This window comes from Notechis scutatus, chromosome 1 (genome assembly GCF_049901735.1).
Source record: "Notechis scutatus isolate UNSWTSFEM ecotype Mainland chromosome 1, rNotScu1.2, whole genome shotgun sequence".
NCBI classification, from domain to species: domain Eukaryota; kingdom Metazoa; phylum Chordata; class Lepidosauria; order Squamata; family Elapidae; genus Notechis; species Notechis scutatus.
The window spans coordinates 171,542,864-171,560,450 of record NC_142009.1 but is presented as its reverse complement, the minus strand read 5'-3'; the positions used below and the strand labels follow the sequence as shown (position 1 = coordinate 171,560,450).

At 39.4% G+C, this 17,587-nt stretch overlaps 1 protein-coding gene across 5 annotated transcripts in view; it reads right to left on the bottom strand.

Moving 5' to 3' along the window:
• Window positions 1-673: 673 nt before the first annotated feature.
• CDK15 (cyclin dependent kinase 15) overlaps window positions 674-17,587 on the bottom strand; it is a 41,428-nt gene continuing 24,514 nt past the window's right edge. For 4 of the 5 annotated variants that reach the window (XM_087949517.1, XM_087949519.1, XM_087949516.1 and 1 more), the window contains 3 exons: window positions 6,935-6,983; window positions 4,155-4,294; window positions 674-3,194 (listed from right to left, as the gene is read on the bottom strand). In XM_087949517.1, the coding sequence (XP_087805643.1) occupies window positions 3,085-3,194; window positions 4,155-4,294; window positions 6,935-6,983 (299 nt within the window). In that variant the 3' untranslated portion in view covers window positions 674-3,084. The remainder of the gene's footprint in view (window positions 3,195-4,154; window positions 4,295-6,934; window positions 6,984-17,587) is intronic. The other variant, XM_087949518.1, reaches the window with a different exon arrangement.

Sequence of the window (17,587 nt, the reverse complement as noted above, 5' to 3'; positions counted from 1 at the left end):
TGAATTGCAAGCTCCTGGGGAAAAGTTTCTGCAAATTAAAACTGTTGCAGATTTTAGAACAGTGTGGAAAATCTCTCGCCAGAAGATTTAGATGATGTTAATCTTCTTAATCTTGTATCAACAAATCTGTGGCCAAAAGAGATAAATGCATAAACTAGTTTTATTTGAGCTAGGAAATGGTTAGGAAGAAAAGCCATGGAAGCTGATGCTATTGTCATAATCACTGTCATGGCTTTATTTATCATCATAGAGACCACCAAAAAAAGGAAATCAATACTGTAATATATAATTTTTTAAAGGCTGCCCCTCAGAAAGGAGGTTCATAAAAGAAACAGAATGCCATTTTCAAATAAGTATTTTTTGTAAAATATTGCAACTGAAAAGAATGTTGACTACTTTCAAAGTGATGTTCCTTAAACATCTGTGACCTCATGTCTTCCATTATGACAGCTATTCCAGCAACTGAACACTTCCAACACTTGTTTTAGAAAGAAAGAGGGAAACATGTAAGTAAATCTTCTCAGTGTTTTTAGCATTTATTTAACAATACTCACTTTTATCTCTCCCAAACTACTGCTTTCCATTAACAGAAATACTTCAGCAGGAATCTGTGGAACTCCCGATACAGCTTTGTAATAGCAAAGGAAGAATATATAATTACCTTTATATTCTCTGGTTCATTGTGAAATTTAATGTTCAGAAATTTTCCCAGTAATTGTTGCACTAAGTATTTTACATAAACAATATTGTAAAAATATCTTCAGGTCTTCAACATATAGATAAAAAAACTGAAAATTGTATTTTAATCTTAATCTTTTAATCACATATTTCTGTAGGCTGTCAAACCTGCGGAAATTGTTGTTGAAAAGGCATTTCAAGGTGGGACCATGGGAAGAAAGAAGCAGCAAGGAAAATAAAGATTCTACATCTTATCCAAAGATTTGCCAATTAGCAATCCTTGGCAAGAAGACTAACACCTTCCCAGGAGAAGAAAACAGTGCTCTGTGTCTTCCTATTTGCATTGGGAAAAATGCTATCTTAGTATTGGATGGGTCTGTCCCTCCAGAGAGCAAATATCGCAAATAATTGGGTAGGTGTTAGATTGTAGTTGAGAGAAATACAGAGCTTCTGAAGGAATGACTTAGAGGTGGGAGAGAGATCTCTCTTCATACTACAGTCTTTGAGAGAGAAATGCATTGCCTCTGTAGCCAAACCTACATGATAATTCAGTTGGGAGGTAAGCAACAAACTTAGAGACACCTGAAATTTTATTAATGCTAAGATCCTTCAGAGGACTATACTCTAAAACAGGAGTCCCAAATCATTACAGTGTTGAAGAACAATGGAAACCTGGATGGAGAACAAGAATGGAACAGAATAGCTGGACTTGTAAATGTCTTGTGGCAATGCATTGTGAAAGATCTATGTATCACCTTTGAATGCAAATTTTGGAGACAAATGTCTACATGTTTAAGCAAAAAAGTCAGTATTAATTGCTGCTAATCTCAGAGACAGAGTGTACTTTTGGAAATGAAATAAGGTATCCCACAAATTAGGTAACTGTTTTCATTTGCTAGAAAATTCTTTACAAATGTACAATTTTCAAAATTAATGATTTTTTTTTAAAGATACAGGCCAGCTCAAACTGAGTAAGTTCTATATCCACAGATGGGAAGCAGTGTTGAATATTAGTTTCAGTTAGAAAATAAAGGGAATTAAAATTATTAAAGAGTAGGTATAGCCAGTTCCACTTGCATTTAATATTACTTAAATTTTGCATGTTCAGACCAAGTCACAACAAAACTCAAGTATTGTTTGACATAAGCATTTTTTAAAAAAAATCTTCCATTCCTCCAATTAAATATGCACAAACATTTATAATAGGGAATGGTGTATACAATTGCTTATACTAATGAAAATAATATATAAAAATGTATACTGTTTGTGAAAAACATATTGCAAAAATGTATGCATGACAAAGTTGTAAACAATATGGTTATGGTTATATTAAAGAGAAATATGTATGATTTTTGAATGCTTTTTTAAACTTATCAAATTAATATGCAAATGTGGTGAATCAAACTTAACACTGGACAAAGTGGAAACTGAAATGTTTGAACTCCTCAATTTGTGTCCGAAAGGATTAAATGTATTGCTGCAATAGGTGTGAATTAATATAATATCTTCTTTCTGGCCCACAAAAATGAAAAAAGTTTATGCCTCGGGTTTTTTAAAAAAAAACCACCATGCATTTATGGAACATACCTAGTGAATCTAGGAGTCAAGAGATTTAGTTGCATGGCTTTCACAAACATCTCCTATGAAATTGGATAACATCACTTGAACCTTAAATATTACAATAATCTTCAGCCTTCAAATACTACTGAATCAAATTACCCCAGAAACTCCCTCCTTGCTTTACAAGAATTGGTGAGCACAGTCTTGGAAATATAAAGTGTGAGAGTCAGGTTTGGGTGCCTGGAAAAATATTTCCCTCTACAAAGATAAAACAGCACCTGCATAAGGCTAGGTTACTATTGAATCTTCTGCTATTGATGTTATGGGGTGGTAAGGTAGGAATTATGGGACTAAACTGTAGACAGAAGATTCATGAATGAGGCAATTTGGAAGCAGAGAATTCAGCCAAATGTTAAATCAGTTACCCACAATGCACATTTTAAAAGGTTCCATTAACGCGGAACCTCTAAACTAGAATAATTCCATTAACAATGGCAGAAGGTCAGCGTAGCATAGTAGTTCTGGACAATTTAGAGTCAAACTGATGAAAATAAAACATGCTGTAGTACACTGTGTTCCATTCCCCACATTTGGAAAGTTTGGTAATGTTAAGAGTTGCATTTCCTCTTAGAACTGCAGAAATAAAAGTTCTGGGTTTGTATTATATCCACATCTCTTCCACTGCCACCCATTGCTAATTCAATTACTGGGCATAAAATTTGAAATCCAGGATTCGTAAAATACGTATATAGTTTATCCCCATTTGTCTTAGCTAGTGATAATAAACAATATGGTTTTATTTCTTTGCCTCTTTTCTCTCTTGAAAAAAAAAGTCCTTCATTTCCTTCACCAAAACTGGCTTGAACTATTTTCCTGATGGCCCTTCTGAGAGGAAAGAAAGAGGTCACACATTTCTTGTTTGAGCATCACTCCAGGTACTGAGAAGATGGACTGTGCTATGAAGAAAGAAAAACAAAAACAAAGGTAAAGTATACACTGCTGCCTTGGAAGACAAGTGTTCCTGTCCAATACTCTGCCTTTTGGTAGGGAAGAATTTCTTAGTGAGTGCCTTGCCTGTTGTTTGAACAACCTCCAGTAAATGCCACCATCATTTCCTCAAGACTTATTGGCTCAATAGTTTCTCAGGTAATATCACAAGAGGTGATTATGGTCTTACCCATTTGCCTTACAAGATAATAGGTAGAAGTAAAAACATAGTTATGAATATATGGATACATATAAGAAAAATAAAAAAATATATAAAAGAAACAATAGGACAGGGATGGTAGGCACGTTGGTGCGCTTATGCACGCCTCTACAGACCTCTTAGGAAAGGGGTGAGGTCAATAGTAGACAGTCTAAGGTTAAAGTTTTTAGGGTTTGGGGAAAAAAACACAGAGTCAGGTAGAGTATTCCAGACATTGACCAGTCTGTTGCTGAAGTCGTATTTCCTGCAATCAAGTTTGGTGTGATTAGCCTTGAGTTTGTATCAATTGTTTGCTCTTGTGTTGAAGCTGAAGTATTCATTGACAGGTAGGACATTGCAATGTATGAAGTGAATGCTTTATACCTGATTGCAAAATGGTCTAAACATTCCAGAACTACCCAGGCCCTCAAAATATTGTCTATTCTTGATTTAATGGCTGAATGTGGTTTTTATAGCCTTTCCTGGTTCCTTTCACTGGAGTTTTCTGGCGTATGTTCTTAGTAAACAAGGCATGCCCAAACTGTTTGTGCTTGTTTGTGTTTTTGATGCTTTTTTTCTTTTTAAGATCTGTTTTATTTGCTGGCTACAGGCTGTAATAAAGTTAACCACATTTATGCATGACTGTGTTTTATGTTCCACCAAAAAGTATTGAAATAAATACAATCATTCTGATATCCTGAGAGTGGATAGGGAACAGGGATTGACATACCATCAGAAAGTTGGCTCAGTTGAGAGGACAGGGGATTGAAGAACTGATGAAAAAGTGCCTGTTGGGCAGAAATCCTATTTTGTGGATGTACTTTTAGCATTCTTCCTGCCAAGTCTTCAGCCTCAGGCACCTTGATCAGCCTTAGAAGACAAAAACAGAGGAAAACCAAATTCTAGGAATTCAAACTCTGTTAGCTTTCAAAAATATTAATTTAATATATAAACTAGTATCAGAAGTATCCAAAGAAAAAGATAGGACAGGAAAGAGAGAAAGAAAAAGAAAGTTTATCCTTACATTTAGTATTCAATTAAATATATACAGATAAATCAAATAATTTCTAAATTGTTTTAAATTGAGAAATAATTATATTTAAAGGTTGGAGACATATGTATATGTTCTCTCAGTGGAATTTATTTTCAATATCATCAGTCTGGAAAAGAAATCATTATTTGTAAAGCAAGACCAAAAGCAAAGTAATATAATCCTTATTGCTGTTTCATTTAAAATTTGTATGGTTGAATGAAATTAGTTTGACATATCTGTTTTTTTAAAAAATGAGTTAATAAAATGTTCAGTGTTATGCAAAGAAATGTATACAGGTGATTAAATAGCTTGGATAAAACTGAATTGATGCTTTTGGGATTTATTGATTTTAAAAGGTTTGCTTATGAGACGTAGAAACCATGATATATTATTTTGGAGGGTGCATATTGTAATTACTATGTTTGTAACTGCTGCAAAGAAAATTGGAAGTCTCTTCCTTAATTTTTTTCTCTTTATTTCTCTTTTTCTCAACTTCCATTTTTTTCTTTTTTTCTTTCATATCTCCTTACTTCTACTTTTTATTTTATGTTTCTGTAGTTTTTTTATTCTTATGTAAAAGCTCATTTTAATAAAAACTGTATATAAGAATGGCACAGTTGGCCAATCCCTCCAAATTCATCACAAAAGGTAAGACCAGAATCTTCATTGCATCATTAGAATAAAAATTCAAGTTTTAAGTCACTATGCCAATCATTGTTAATTAATTATGAAGAATGTTTTCCAGAAGTTCACTCAACCAGTAATTACAATGTCTCATTTTGTAAGCAACCCTGCACAGAATCTCTTGTCTTTTAGTAGCCACTAGGAAAGGTTGTAGTTATTTATTGATTCAAACAGTTCCCAGATTCCTTTAAGATTCAAGGTTTTTAAGGATATAAATAGATAAACAAATAGGTATATGTATCTATATGTGGCAAAGCCTACAAAGTAAACCAGAAGGGAGGAAGCAAGGAAACAAAACATTTGTATTTTATAATTTTTAATGAGTTTCTTTCTTTCTTCAAAGAATCAAGTGGCTCATAGGAACTCAGCCAGAAGGATTTCTCCTCAACCCATCCCAGCAGGCATTTCACTTCGAAACAGCATCACCCCACCTGTACCGGCTCCCTCCTCTTCTTTCATTACCCTCCCAACAAAAACATACATATGGCCCTAACTGCATTTGAAGTCTGTGATTGTTTTTTTTTCCACAAGAGAGGAAATAATCGAAAGAGTAGCATATTCAAAACTGAGAGCAGAATTCGAACTGTAGCTCAGTTGCAATGGAAGAGTTAAGAATATACATGACACTCATATACTTTAATATTAGCTCAACCCAAAGGAAAGTGAGACAACTTCAGTGACTGAGAAATAAAACAGGACAGAATTGGGATAGGAATAGTACATCTCATGCCAGTATATTTTTCTGCTGACCAAGAATAAATGGAGAGCTTGGTGACTCTTTCTCCAGTCCAGACTTTGAGATTGTCATTTGTAGTGTCAGAATAATGGGGAAAATATTTACTCTTTTACTTGATAAAATCAGGGACAACTTAAACTGATATGCAAAAGGAAGGAAACACCATGTGATTACATTGGCAAGAAAGCTATTGCCAGGACATGCTTAATTATGTGGTTAGGTACAAGCTGGGACATAGCCTAAACTTCAGCTATGAAAAAAAGGCCTCAAAACAATATGGAATATTTTGAATGACATGTATCTGGGATCTGTGCCTTATGTAGTTCCAAATCCACAATATTTATCTTTATTAATCTAGTGCTGAGTTTGTTTGTCAAGGTCAAAACCAATGGTGATCTGAATCCTAGAACCATATGTGGGGAATTTGTGTATGGGTATTTGTTTTATTGGCAGTGCTCTGATCTGACAGAAGGAAGTGTATTGTCAAAGCATTAAAGCACCAACAGTCTAACTAGCAGGTTTTTTATTTTTAGCTGCCTTTTGACTAGCAGAAGTCTCTTAGCGACTCTAAACAGACTTCTCAAAGGAAAGGTAGGCAGGTGGGATCTAGGAAGAGAAGAAGTTCTGTTTAGCTTAGGAAGTCTTGCCTGGAAGGTCCTAGAGGAAGCAAGGACTCAAAAGAGAGAGAGAGAGAGAGGGAGGGAGGGAGGGAGGGAGGGAGGGAGAATTCCCAAGAAGTTGTACAAAGCCTAAAAAGTCTTGCAAGAACTAGAACCAGAAAGTAAATCTAGCAGGGAACATTTGTTTAGTGAGGAGCGGGGTCATATTTGTTTTCAAGTGCCACATTTGATTGAATACACTCCTTGTTTGACCATTGTTTACATATTATTATGCCAGCTTTGGTCTGCAATTCTCACTCTCAGGTAACATGAAATTAGTCTCTCATATCCTCACTTTATTGCTTTGTTATTGATTACTATTATTATTTTGGATTTATCTTAGACTAAGCACAAAGAATAGACTTTAAGGGCTCATTTGATGATTGTAGATAGCTTACCTGTCACAGATGATCTGGAGCCCCTGAGGCCAACTGCCAAGGAATCTGTCTGGAAAATTAATATGCAATCACTAGGTTAAACACAACCAATTCAAGTCATATATACTTGGAGTTCCTATTCTTGTCCTTATATTTATCACAGCTGTACTATAGATCTGTTAACCTGCTTGGTAGAAAATGCTGGCACAAATGTTTGAATCTGATTTTAACAGAGCAAACATAGTGCAATCAGATAGATGAGTGCCTCCAGACAGAAGGCTCCTAGCAAAGTTAATCACCAGACATTATGCAGTCTGTTTCTTTGTAACAAAAGTGTCTGCCTAAAGAAAAAGGAAGAATTGGTGGGAAAACATTGGAGGGTAACAAGTGAAGAATGAGGATGTTCGGAAACCAATCGCCTCTTCCCATAACTTTTCATGAAGGAGTCAGGGCAGTCGCCTAATAAACAAAGTCCAGTTTGAAAGACTTGCAAATTCTACAAGGCAAATAAAGTCTTTGCCCAAGGGTCTTCAAGGCAAGAATTTCCAAGATCAGCAATTCCAGATATTGGAACACTCCCCAAAGGGTGCAGGCAGCAGAGGCTGGGGGTCGGGGGGGGGGGCATGTGAAAAGTGATGCTCCGTGATATACCTGCAACCGGCCTAGTAGATAGGACATTTTTTTAAATGCAAAAAATTATCCTCTGTACTCCTCCCAAGGATCTTTGAAAAGGCAGAAATAATACTACTCTGGTTCATTTTACCCTGATGGTCTGTGGCTAGCAGGAAGTTTGAGATTTGGGTGTACTGACCAACATTTGAGTCATTTGAGTAAATGAAAGCGAACCTACGGTTGCCCATGGTGACTCAAGGTGGCTTACAGAATATAAAACCACATTTAAAACAACAAAAACTAACAACAAGAATCAAATAAATCAATATAGTACAATATAAGAAAATCACCCCTCAACTCCCACCCCCTGCCCCAGCAACAGTAGATCACACAAGCCATTTAATGGGCTCCATCCCGTTCTGGGTTCCCCAGGCCTGCTGGTAGAACCAGGTCTTCAGTGCCTTCTGGAAGAGTACTAGAGAGTGGAACATTCTAATCTCTGGGTCACCACAGAGAAGGCCCTTTTTCTGGATCCCACCAGATGTATCTCCCTCAGGGATGGGACCTGCAACATCCCCTGCCTCCCCGCACTGATGGGTTGGGTAGATGTGACCGGCAAGAGACGTTCCCTCAGATAACCTGGTCCCAAGCCATGAAGGGCTTTAAAGGTGACAACCAGCACCTTGAATTGCACCCGGAAGCAAATCAGCAACGAATGCAGCTCCCGCAGGAGAGGTGATACATGTGCACACCGGGGTCTGCACAAAACCATGTAGGCTGCTGCATTTTGCACCAACTGGAGCTTCCAGATGCTCTTCAAAGGCAGCCCCATGTAGAGGGCATTGCAATAGTCAAGACAGGAAGTGACTAGGGCATGAGTGACTGAGTAGGGACTGTTGGTCCAGGAAAGGGCGTAACTGGTGCACAACCTGCAGCTGTGCAAAGGCCCTCCTGGCCACAACCACTACCTGCTCTTTGAGCAGGAGTCGTGAGCCCAGGAAAACCCCTAGTTATGCATAGAATCTGTTTGAGGTAGTGCCACCCCATCCAAGACCAAAGGTGGCAATTCTCCCTAAGCCAACAAACCCCAAACCCAGAGCCACTCGGTCTTGCAAGGGTTTAGTTTCAACCCGTTGCTCCCCATCCAGTCCCTAACAGCCTCCAGGCACTGCAAGAGGGAGGACACAGCAACACTTAACTCATCATGGGCTAAGACATACAGTTGAGTATCATCACCATATTGGTGATACTTCAGTCCATGGTGATAGATGATCTCACCCAGCGGCTTCATATAAATGTTGAACAGGAGCAGAGAGAATACCGAGCCCTGCGGAGCCCCAGAAAGTAGTGGGTCTCTCCTCTCCTATCAACACTGACTGAGAGTGGCCCCAGAGGAAGGAAGTGAACCAGGACAGCACAAGGCCTCCCACTCCTATCCCCGAAAGCCGCCCCAGGAGAATACCTTGGTTGATGGTATCAAAAGCCGCCGAGAGGTCAAGTACAACAAGGATGGATGCACTACCCTATCCCGCTCCTGCCAGAGATCATCTAAAAGTGTGACCAATGCAGTTTCTCTCCCAAATCCAGGCCTGAATCCTGACTGGTAGGGGTTGAGACAATCCGTTTCATCCAGAAACCTCTGCAGTTGCTGCACAACCACCTTCTCAACCACCTTCCCCAAAACGGGAAGATTGGAGACAGGTTGGAAATTATCCAACTGGGTGGAGTCCAGCGATGTCTTCTTAAGAAGAGGGCAGACCACAGCCTCCATTAAGTGCTGGGGCACTGCCTCTTCCTGTAGGGAAGCATTAATCACTGCCAAAGTCCACCTGCCTGTCACCTCCTGGGAAGCTTTCACAAGCCAGGAGGGACATGGGTCTAAAACACAGGTGCTTGTGTGCATACTTCCTAGGATCCTGTCCTAGGGAGCAACAGGGTGAAACTGTTCCCAGATAACAGGGCAAGAACTTGCTTTCGGGGCTTCCATCTGATCAACAACTACTCAGCATCTAACTGGGAACGAAGTCAAGCGATTTTGTCTTCCAGAAAATCTGCATATTCCTCAGCGTGCCCCTTTATTTTTTATTTATTTATTTTGATTTGTCAATCGCTTACAAGATAATAGGTATAAGTATATACATAGTTATGAATACATGAAATGGGTACATATAAGAAAAATAAAAGAAACAACAGGACAGGGATGGTAGGCATGTTGGTGCGCTTATGCACGCCCCCTACAGATCTCTTAGGAAAGGGGTGAAGTCAATAGTAGACAGTCTTAAGGTTAAAGTTTTTGGGGTTTGGGGAAGAAACCAGAGTCAGGTAGAGTATTCCAGACATTGACCACTCTGTTGCTGAAGTCGTATTTCCTGCAATCAAGTTTGGTGCGGTTAATCTTGAGTTTGTATCTATTGTGGGCTCTTGTGTTGTTATGGTTGAAGCTGAAGTATTCATTGACAGGTAAGTCATTGCAATGTATGATTTTATATACCATACTTAGATCAGACCAAAGATGGCGTAATTCAAGGTTTTCTAGGTCTAGAATTTCGAGTCTGGTGGCATAAGTTATTCTACAACGAGTAGAGGAGTGGAGAACTCTTCTTGTGAAATATTTCTGGACTTTCTCAACTGTGCCTTCAGGTGGACCTCATTCTCCTCCTTCCCCAGGAGGAGGAGGCTCTTAAAGAGGGTCACTGGACAATTATTACTATAATCCTGATTGTGGTGAATCCAAGCAAATGGATACTTACACCAATTTAGTATTTATTACATGAAATCCTCCTCCAATTGGAAGAGCTGCTAAAACCTTTGCATGTCCTAAAATGCAACAAGATTTCTTGAAAAAGTGAGATGAATTTTATATAGCTTGACCAACTCCTGAAATAAAGGAGGAAGTGCTACTTTAATAGCAATAAAGCTAAAAAAGATTTAACTTTGTTTCATTCAGGGACTGGGGATTTTATTTATTGATTTGATTTGTATGGCCACCAATCCAGTGATGGGATTCAAATATTTAACAACCAGTTCTCTGTGTTAATGACTGGTTGGGTAGGTGTGGCTGGGTGGGCATGTAACTGGGTGGGCATGGCTGGGATGGGTGTGGTCAGGGTGGCCGTGACACAGGACTCGTGTGGTGCTAAGGCAAGACTTCTCTGAGAACCTCACTCACTCTCATTATTTAGGTAATCCTCCAGTTATAAATGTAATAGAGCCTGCCAATTACATTTGTAACCTGGGGATTTGTTTACATGAACGTGATCACTCCGTGCTTTCCTCAATGCATTTGTTAATCGAATGCACAGGTCATTCAGTGCACATGAGGTAACAGGCAACAGCAGCCAATCAATGAGGAGCTTGCTTGCTTTGTCTCATTGGGCTGAACTGCAAGCCCCTTGTTGATTGGCTGCCACACCCCAATCACTGAAGCTGCTCATTTGAAGTAGCCAGTCAGAAGCAAGCAGAAGGCTGCTCCATGACGGCCAACTGGACTCAAACTTAACCTGCAGGTCCTCATGGCAGAGAAGCTGGTCTTTTATTCAGATGGGGCAAGCAGTTTTCCTTACATCTCACATTCTTACAGTTTCACCTGCTTCTGAATAAAAGACTTTGGCTTCTCTGCCATGTGGGTCAGCCTCTTCTGCAGCTCTTTGAAAACTAAGTACTGTAAAGCCATGGGAAATGGGGTGGGGAGGAATAAGTGGGTCCATGGAGGCTCCATTTCAGACTGTAACAGGCCAGGGGAGGCCTCCAGAGGCTCAAACGGGGTCTAGGAGAGCCAGATCGAGTCCGCAGAGGCTCCATTTCGGCTTGTAACAGGTCGGGGGAGGCCTCCAGAGGCCTGAACAGGGCGAGGTTTCAGCCGGTTTGGTGAACTGAGCAAATAGTTAACTGGTTCTAGTGAACCAGTGAGAACCAGCTGAATCCCACCACTGCACCAATCTCACCCAAGTGACACTGGGCTGATGACAAAAACAACAATCCAATAAAAACAAGTTAAAAACCAAGATATAAACATAGTAAAGCATCAATGACAACTTAAAAAAAACCCATGGCAAAACCAGTCTTGTGTCAAACAACACAATCATGTAGAGACAAGATAAAGATCAGGTCATGGGGTCATAGAGGACAATACAGAAATACATGCTTGTACCCCAATCAGATGCAAATGCCTTAGCCAAGTCTTCTCTTAGTTTGCTTTGTTACTTCAGAAGACTTAAAATAACTGTTCTGTTTTGTGAAAAGTGACATCTGAAGTTGTTTACCTATAGAGACTAAGTTCTGAATCTCTGAAGGTTTTTCATAAGAGGCTGGAGGGTCACCATCTCACCAATTGGCTTTCCTGTGTATTTCAGAGAGTTGATGATCCTTGGGTTCTCTTTCAATTCTACTATTCTATGATTGTTTCAGTGTTTTATTCCTCCAAAGATTACATGCTTAACATTACAATAGTTTAGTTTAGTTCACTTTATTGTCATTGCACCTCGTACAACGAAATCAAACACCATCTTCAGTGCACATCATGACCATGATCATGAAAATAAACACAAACACACATCCTTCTCCCTTCACACATTGAACTGGAAACCCCTGACACCACACCAACACTGCACTATATAGCAGAATTCAAAAGAGCTACTGCCCTGGGATAGAAGCTGTTTTACAGCCTATTTGTCCTTGCTTTTATTATTCTGTACAGTCTGCCAGATGGTAATAGTTCAAAAAAAGGGTGCCCAGGATGAGATGGATCTTTGAGAATGTTTTCAACTTTGTTAAGGCAGCGGGAGCTATAAAGCTCTTCCAAAGAGGGGAGAGGGCAACCAATGATCTTCTGGGCAATGACATTAAGCCTCTGGAGTGCTTTCCTATCTGCCACTGTGCAATTGGCAAACCATACAGAGGTGCAGTATATTAAAATGCTCTCTATGGTGCAGCGGTAGAAGGTCACCAGCAGTTTTTCATTCAGTTGTTGTTTTCTAGAAGTCTCAGGTAGTATAATCTCTGCTGGGATTAAAATAATCAATCAAGATATTAATATGCTGATATTTTAAAGAGGAATTTGTTATATTTGCTTGCAATATTTGTCATAAAGGCAGTTCTAATTAGGCAGTCTTTCTACAGAGCTCTGTGTATATACAGGTGAAACTTGAAAAAATAGAATATCCTGCAAAAGTTCATTTATTTCAGTAATGCAACTTAAAAGGTGAACCTAATATATGAGATAGACTCATTACATGCAAAGCAAGATAGTTCAAGCCTTGATGTGTCATAATTGAGATGATTATGGCTTACAGCTCATGAAACCCCCAAATCCACAATCTCAGAAAATTAGAATATTGTGAAAAGGTTCAATATTCTAGGCTCAACGTGTCCCACTCTAATCAGCTAATTAAGCCATAACACCTGCAAACGGGTTCCTGGGCCTTTAAATGGTCTCTCAGTCTGGTTCAGTAGGAATCACAATCATGGGAAAGACTGCTGACCTGACAGTTGTGCAGAAAACCATCATTGACACCCTCCATAAGCAGGGAAAGCCTCAAAAGGTAATTGCAAAAGAAGTTGGATGTTCCCAAAGTACTCTATCAAAGCACATTAATAGAAAGTTATGTGGAAGGGAAAAGGGTGGAAGAAAAAGGTGCACAAGCAGCAGGGATGACCGCAACCTGGAGAGGATTGTCAGGAAAAGGCCATTCAAAAGTGTTGGGGACTTTCACAAGGAGTGGACTGAGGCTGGAGTCAGTGCATCAAGAACCACCACACACAGACTGATCCTGGACATGGGCTTCAAATGCCATATTCCTCTTATCAAGCCACTACTGAACAAGCAACGTCAGAAGCGTCTTACCTGGGCTAAAAAAAAACAGAACTGGTCTGTTGCTCAGTGGTCCAAAGTCCTCTTTTCTGATGAGAGCAACTTTTGCATCTCATTTGGAAACCAAGGGCCCAGAGTCTGGAGGAAGAATGGAGAGGCACACACTGCAAGATGCTTGAAGTCCAGTGTGAAGTCTCCACAGTCTGTGTTGATTTGGGGAGCTATGTCATCTGCTGGTGTTTGTCCACTGTGCTTCATTAAGTCCAGGGTCAACGCAGCCATCTACCAGGAGATTTTGGAGCACTTCATGCTTCCTTTCGCAGATGAGTTTTATGGGGATGCTGACTTCATTTTCCAGCAGGACTTGGCACCTGCCCACACTGCCAAAAGCACCAAAACCTGGTTCAATGACCGTGGGATTACTGTACTTGATTGGCCAACAAACACACCTGACCTGAACCCCATGGAGAATCTATGGGGCATTGCCAAGAGAAAGATGAGAGATATGAGACCGAACAATGCAGAAGAGCTGAAGGCCACTATTGAAGCATCCTGGTCTTCCATAACACCTCAGCAGTGCCACAGGCTGATAGCTTCTATGCCACACCGCATTGAGGCAGTAATTGCTGCAAAAGGGGCCCAAACCAAGTACTGAGTACATATGCATGCTTCTACTTTTCAGAGGTCCGATATTGTTCTATGTACAATCCTTGTTTTATTGATTGCATGTAATATTCTAATTTTCTGAGATTGTGGATTTGGGGTTTTCATGAGCTGTAAGCCATAATCATCGCAATTATGACACATCACGGCTTGAATTATCTTGCTTTGCATGTAATGAGTCTATCTCATATATTAGTTTCACCTTTTAAGTTGCATTACTGAAATAAATGAACTTTTGCACGATATTCTAATTTTTCAAGCTTCATCTGTACAGTACATATGTTAACATGAGATTTCTTGTTGCAATTCATCTCATTGAAGTTAAAGCTGAACCTGTTGTCATATCCAATCAAATAAAAGAAATAATTCTTACAGTTGGGGAGGTCATGCAGCTATAATGCATTATTGGCTGTAGCATTAACGTATTGCAAATTTTAAAGCAAAGAAACTGAAAAATCTAATCATAGCAAGAATGTATTTTGTTTGGCGCAACAAAATAGGCTGTTATCCCTAATGTCTTCCTGTCTGTGACCTCAGGTATCTGGATTCCAACTTATCAAATGTTAACACGTCTAGTAAAAGATCAAGTCATTTCCTTCTTTGAGAATAAAGGAATTTGTCTGGAGATGAGCTGCTTTGCACATTGCAAAACTAAGATTGCCACAAATTAATGAAATAATGGAAATAGTTTTAATTAAAGATGCTTTAAAACAGAGGTCCACAATCAGTGGGCTGTGGTCCACTAGTGGGTCATGAGGGGATTGCAACTGGGCCGCAGAAACAGCTGGCAAGTGCATGTGCATTCTCATAATTGCATGAGCAGTGGGCGAGAGCATGTGGGCATACTCCATTTGCGTGTGTGGCAGGCACACATGCACACGCCTTGTGGAAATGGGGCTGCATGTATGCGCATGGCTTTGATGGCCGCTTGCATGAAACCATCCCCTTTCCCCCTCACCTGCTGTCCGCAAAGCCAGAAATATTGGGGAACTCTGCTTTAGAAGACAATTGTCTAAAAAAACTACAATAAGTAAATATCTTCCTGTTGACTGCAGCAATTCCTAGTATGATAATGTATTATTTATTCCTTTGTTGTATATTTAATCTATTTTTAAACAGGTTAGATACTAATCATTAACCTGAACTTCAGTTTCTTTTCTCCTCCTTCCCATGATTGACTTAATAATAAATTATAAACCCTTTATTTTTAGTAGATGCACACTGTGAATATGTAACAGGAGGCAGACACAGAAGATAAGCAAACTTTCAAAGGAGCAGCAACAAGACCAAAAGGGAAAAAATCACAAAGCAAGACAACATCCCTTGACGAAGTACAATCCACGATTCATAATGCAAACAGTAAATGTTATGCTGGCATTGTTTTGTAGTGACTCGAGGATATGCAGACAGCACTTTAACTGAGTAATGGAGAAAAGACCTTGCTATCAGTATTTTCCTGTATCAATTTGACCATAATCATAAGACAGCAAGAGGACCTTCTAGAAATACAGAATGACAGAGTTGGAAGGGACCTTTGAGGTTTTCTAATCCAACCCTCTATTCGAGCATGAGATCCTATACAATTCTGAACAAATGGTTGTCCTATCTCTTCTTAAAAAACTTCCAGCACTGAAGCACCCACAACTTCTCAAGGCAAGCCATTCCACTGTTTATTTGTTCTCATTGTCAGGAAATTTCTCCTTAAGTCTAGGTTGGATTTTTTTGATAAGTTTCCATCCGTTACTTCTTGTATTGCTCTCAAGTGATCTGGAGAATAGGTTGTCCCTCTCTTCTTTGTGACAGTATTGGAAGACTGCTATCGTGTTACCCCTACTCCTGTTTGTTGGATTGAATATATCCAGCTGCTGCAACCATTCTTCCATGTGTTTCAGCATCCAGCCCCCCAAAGCAGATTGTCTTTAAAAATGGATTGTCAATTTGTGCTATGTAAGATCCAGAGATTTTCCATCAGAATTATGTTATTGCCTTTCCATAATGATCCAAATCATATTTTTAATCTGGCACTATAATATTTTAAATTGATTTGTTTTATTGTTGCTTCAGTGCTAAGTTACAATTTAAGAGTACAAATTTACTCCCAACACTGTGAAAAATACATTTCAAACTACGGGTATCTATTGACTAGCACAAGTGATTATAATCAATTCCAGATGAAGCACTTTCTCAGTCAGAATTCACAAAATGTTCGGTGGGCTTTGGGAGTCTAACCAATGTCTTTCATTGATAATGCTACTTTGATTTTCTTCACTGTTTAACTAGAAGCAACATTAAGAAGGAAAGGACAGAAGTTAATAAATGCCTTGAACTGATAGCTTTCAGAGTACCATTTAAAAATATCAAAAATTAACAAATAGCAACTAAATTGCATTACAAAACTACAATATTTTGTTAAGTTATAAAAAACAATTGTTAATTAATTAGTATTTCCTCTACTTAAAAAAAAGCATAAGAGGAGACTTTTTATTAGCGTGTCACTGCTTCACTACTGTCCTTCCCACAGCAAGGATTTCTCTGGGGTTGTGATGTTTTTCCTTTCAAAAGCATCAGGGAATTGAGTGGTTTGAGGCTTTGCCCTCCCCCTGCCCTTCTCCCACTCCCCAGGAAATCTCATTCAAAGCAGTCAACCTAATTCCCTAACCCCCAATTACTATGTTAGGGAAGACAGGATGGGGCACAAACTCTAGTCTGCTGAGGAAGCCAGCACATTCCCATTTCATGCCACTATGATTAATGAATCTTGGCTAATGGTGTGAAAGTTTCCACCATTACAAAACCAGCCAGCATGTCAAAATGAGGGATGTTTAGTTTTCAAGCAGGGGAGGAAAACCAGGGCCCCTGAAGCTCATCTGAACAACATCCTCCTCTTTGAAGAAACATTACTATGCTTTGCTAGGCCTGAAAGACTGAAAGTGTTTCTCCCAGTTGCCCTCCTGGCTTTCACACAGACTCTGTCCTTTCTCCCTCAATGCATAGGAGAGAGTTCATGTTTCAGGGTTTTTATATTTCACTTTTCTTTGCATTGGTGTTGATCACTGCTGCTCTATACCACAACACTTGTGTTACGCTGTTCTGAAAGATGTCTTAAGAGAAAACATTAAATAGAAGGGAAAGGAAGGCTCCTTTTTTTAAAAAAAAAGCCCATATCCAACTAAGAGAAACTGGCCCATTGAAGTTCTGGAGATAAAGTTTCCCACGTGATGGATGGGAAGGAAAGGTCTATCACTCTCTGATTCCTTTCTTTTCACTGATTCTGGGTAGAACTACAGGAAGGGAATGGGGAAGCAAGAAGACTCTCACAACTGAAGGCAAATATACGTATCCCAGGATAATGTTGCAGGACCCAATCTGGGTGGTTTATCCATTCTGGTGGAGAGAAGTTCCCTGAGGATGGGCTCCAAAATGAGCCCCAAAACTCGGGAGACTAAACTTCTGGCCCTGGTGACCGACCCAGATTAGATCTTGCAAGAAGAGAGTCTCCCCACTCTCCCCAGCAACTATTTTGCAGACTATTGCATTCCTCATGAAGACAGCCATTGTAAGCATGTTGATTGCACATGGAAATGGAGAAA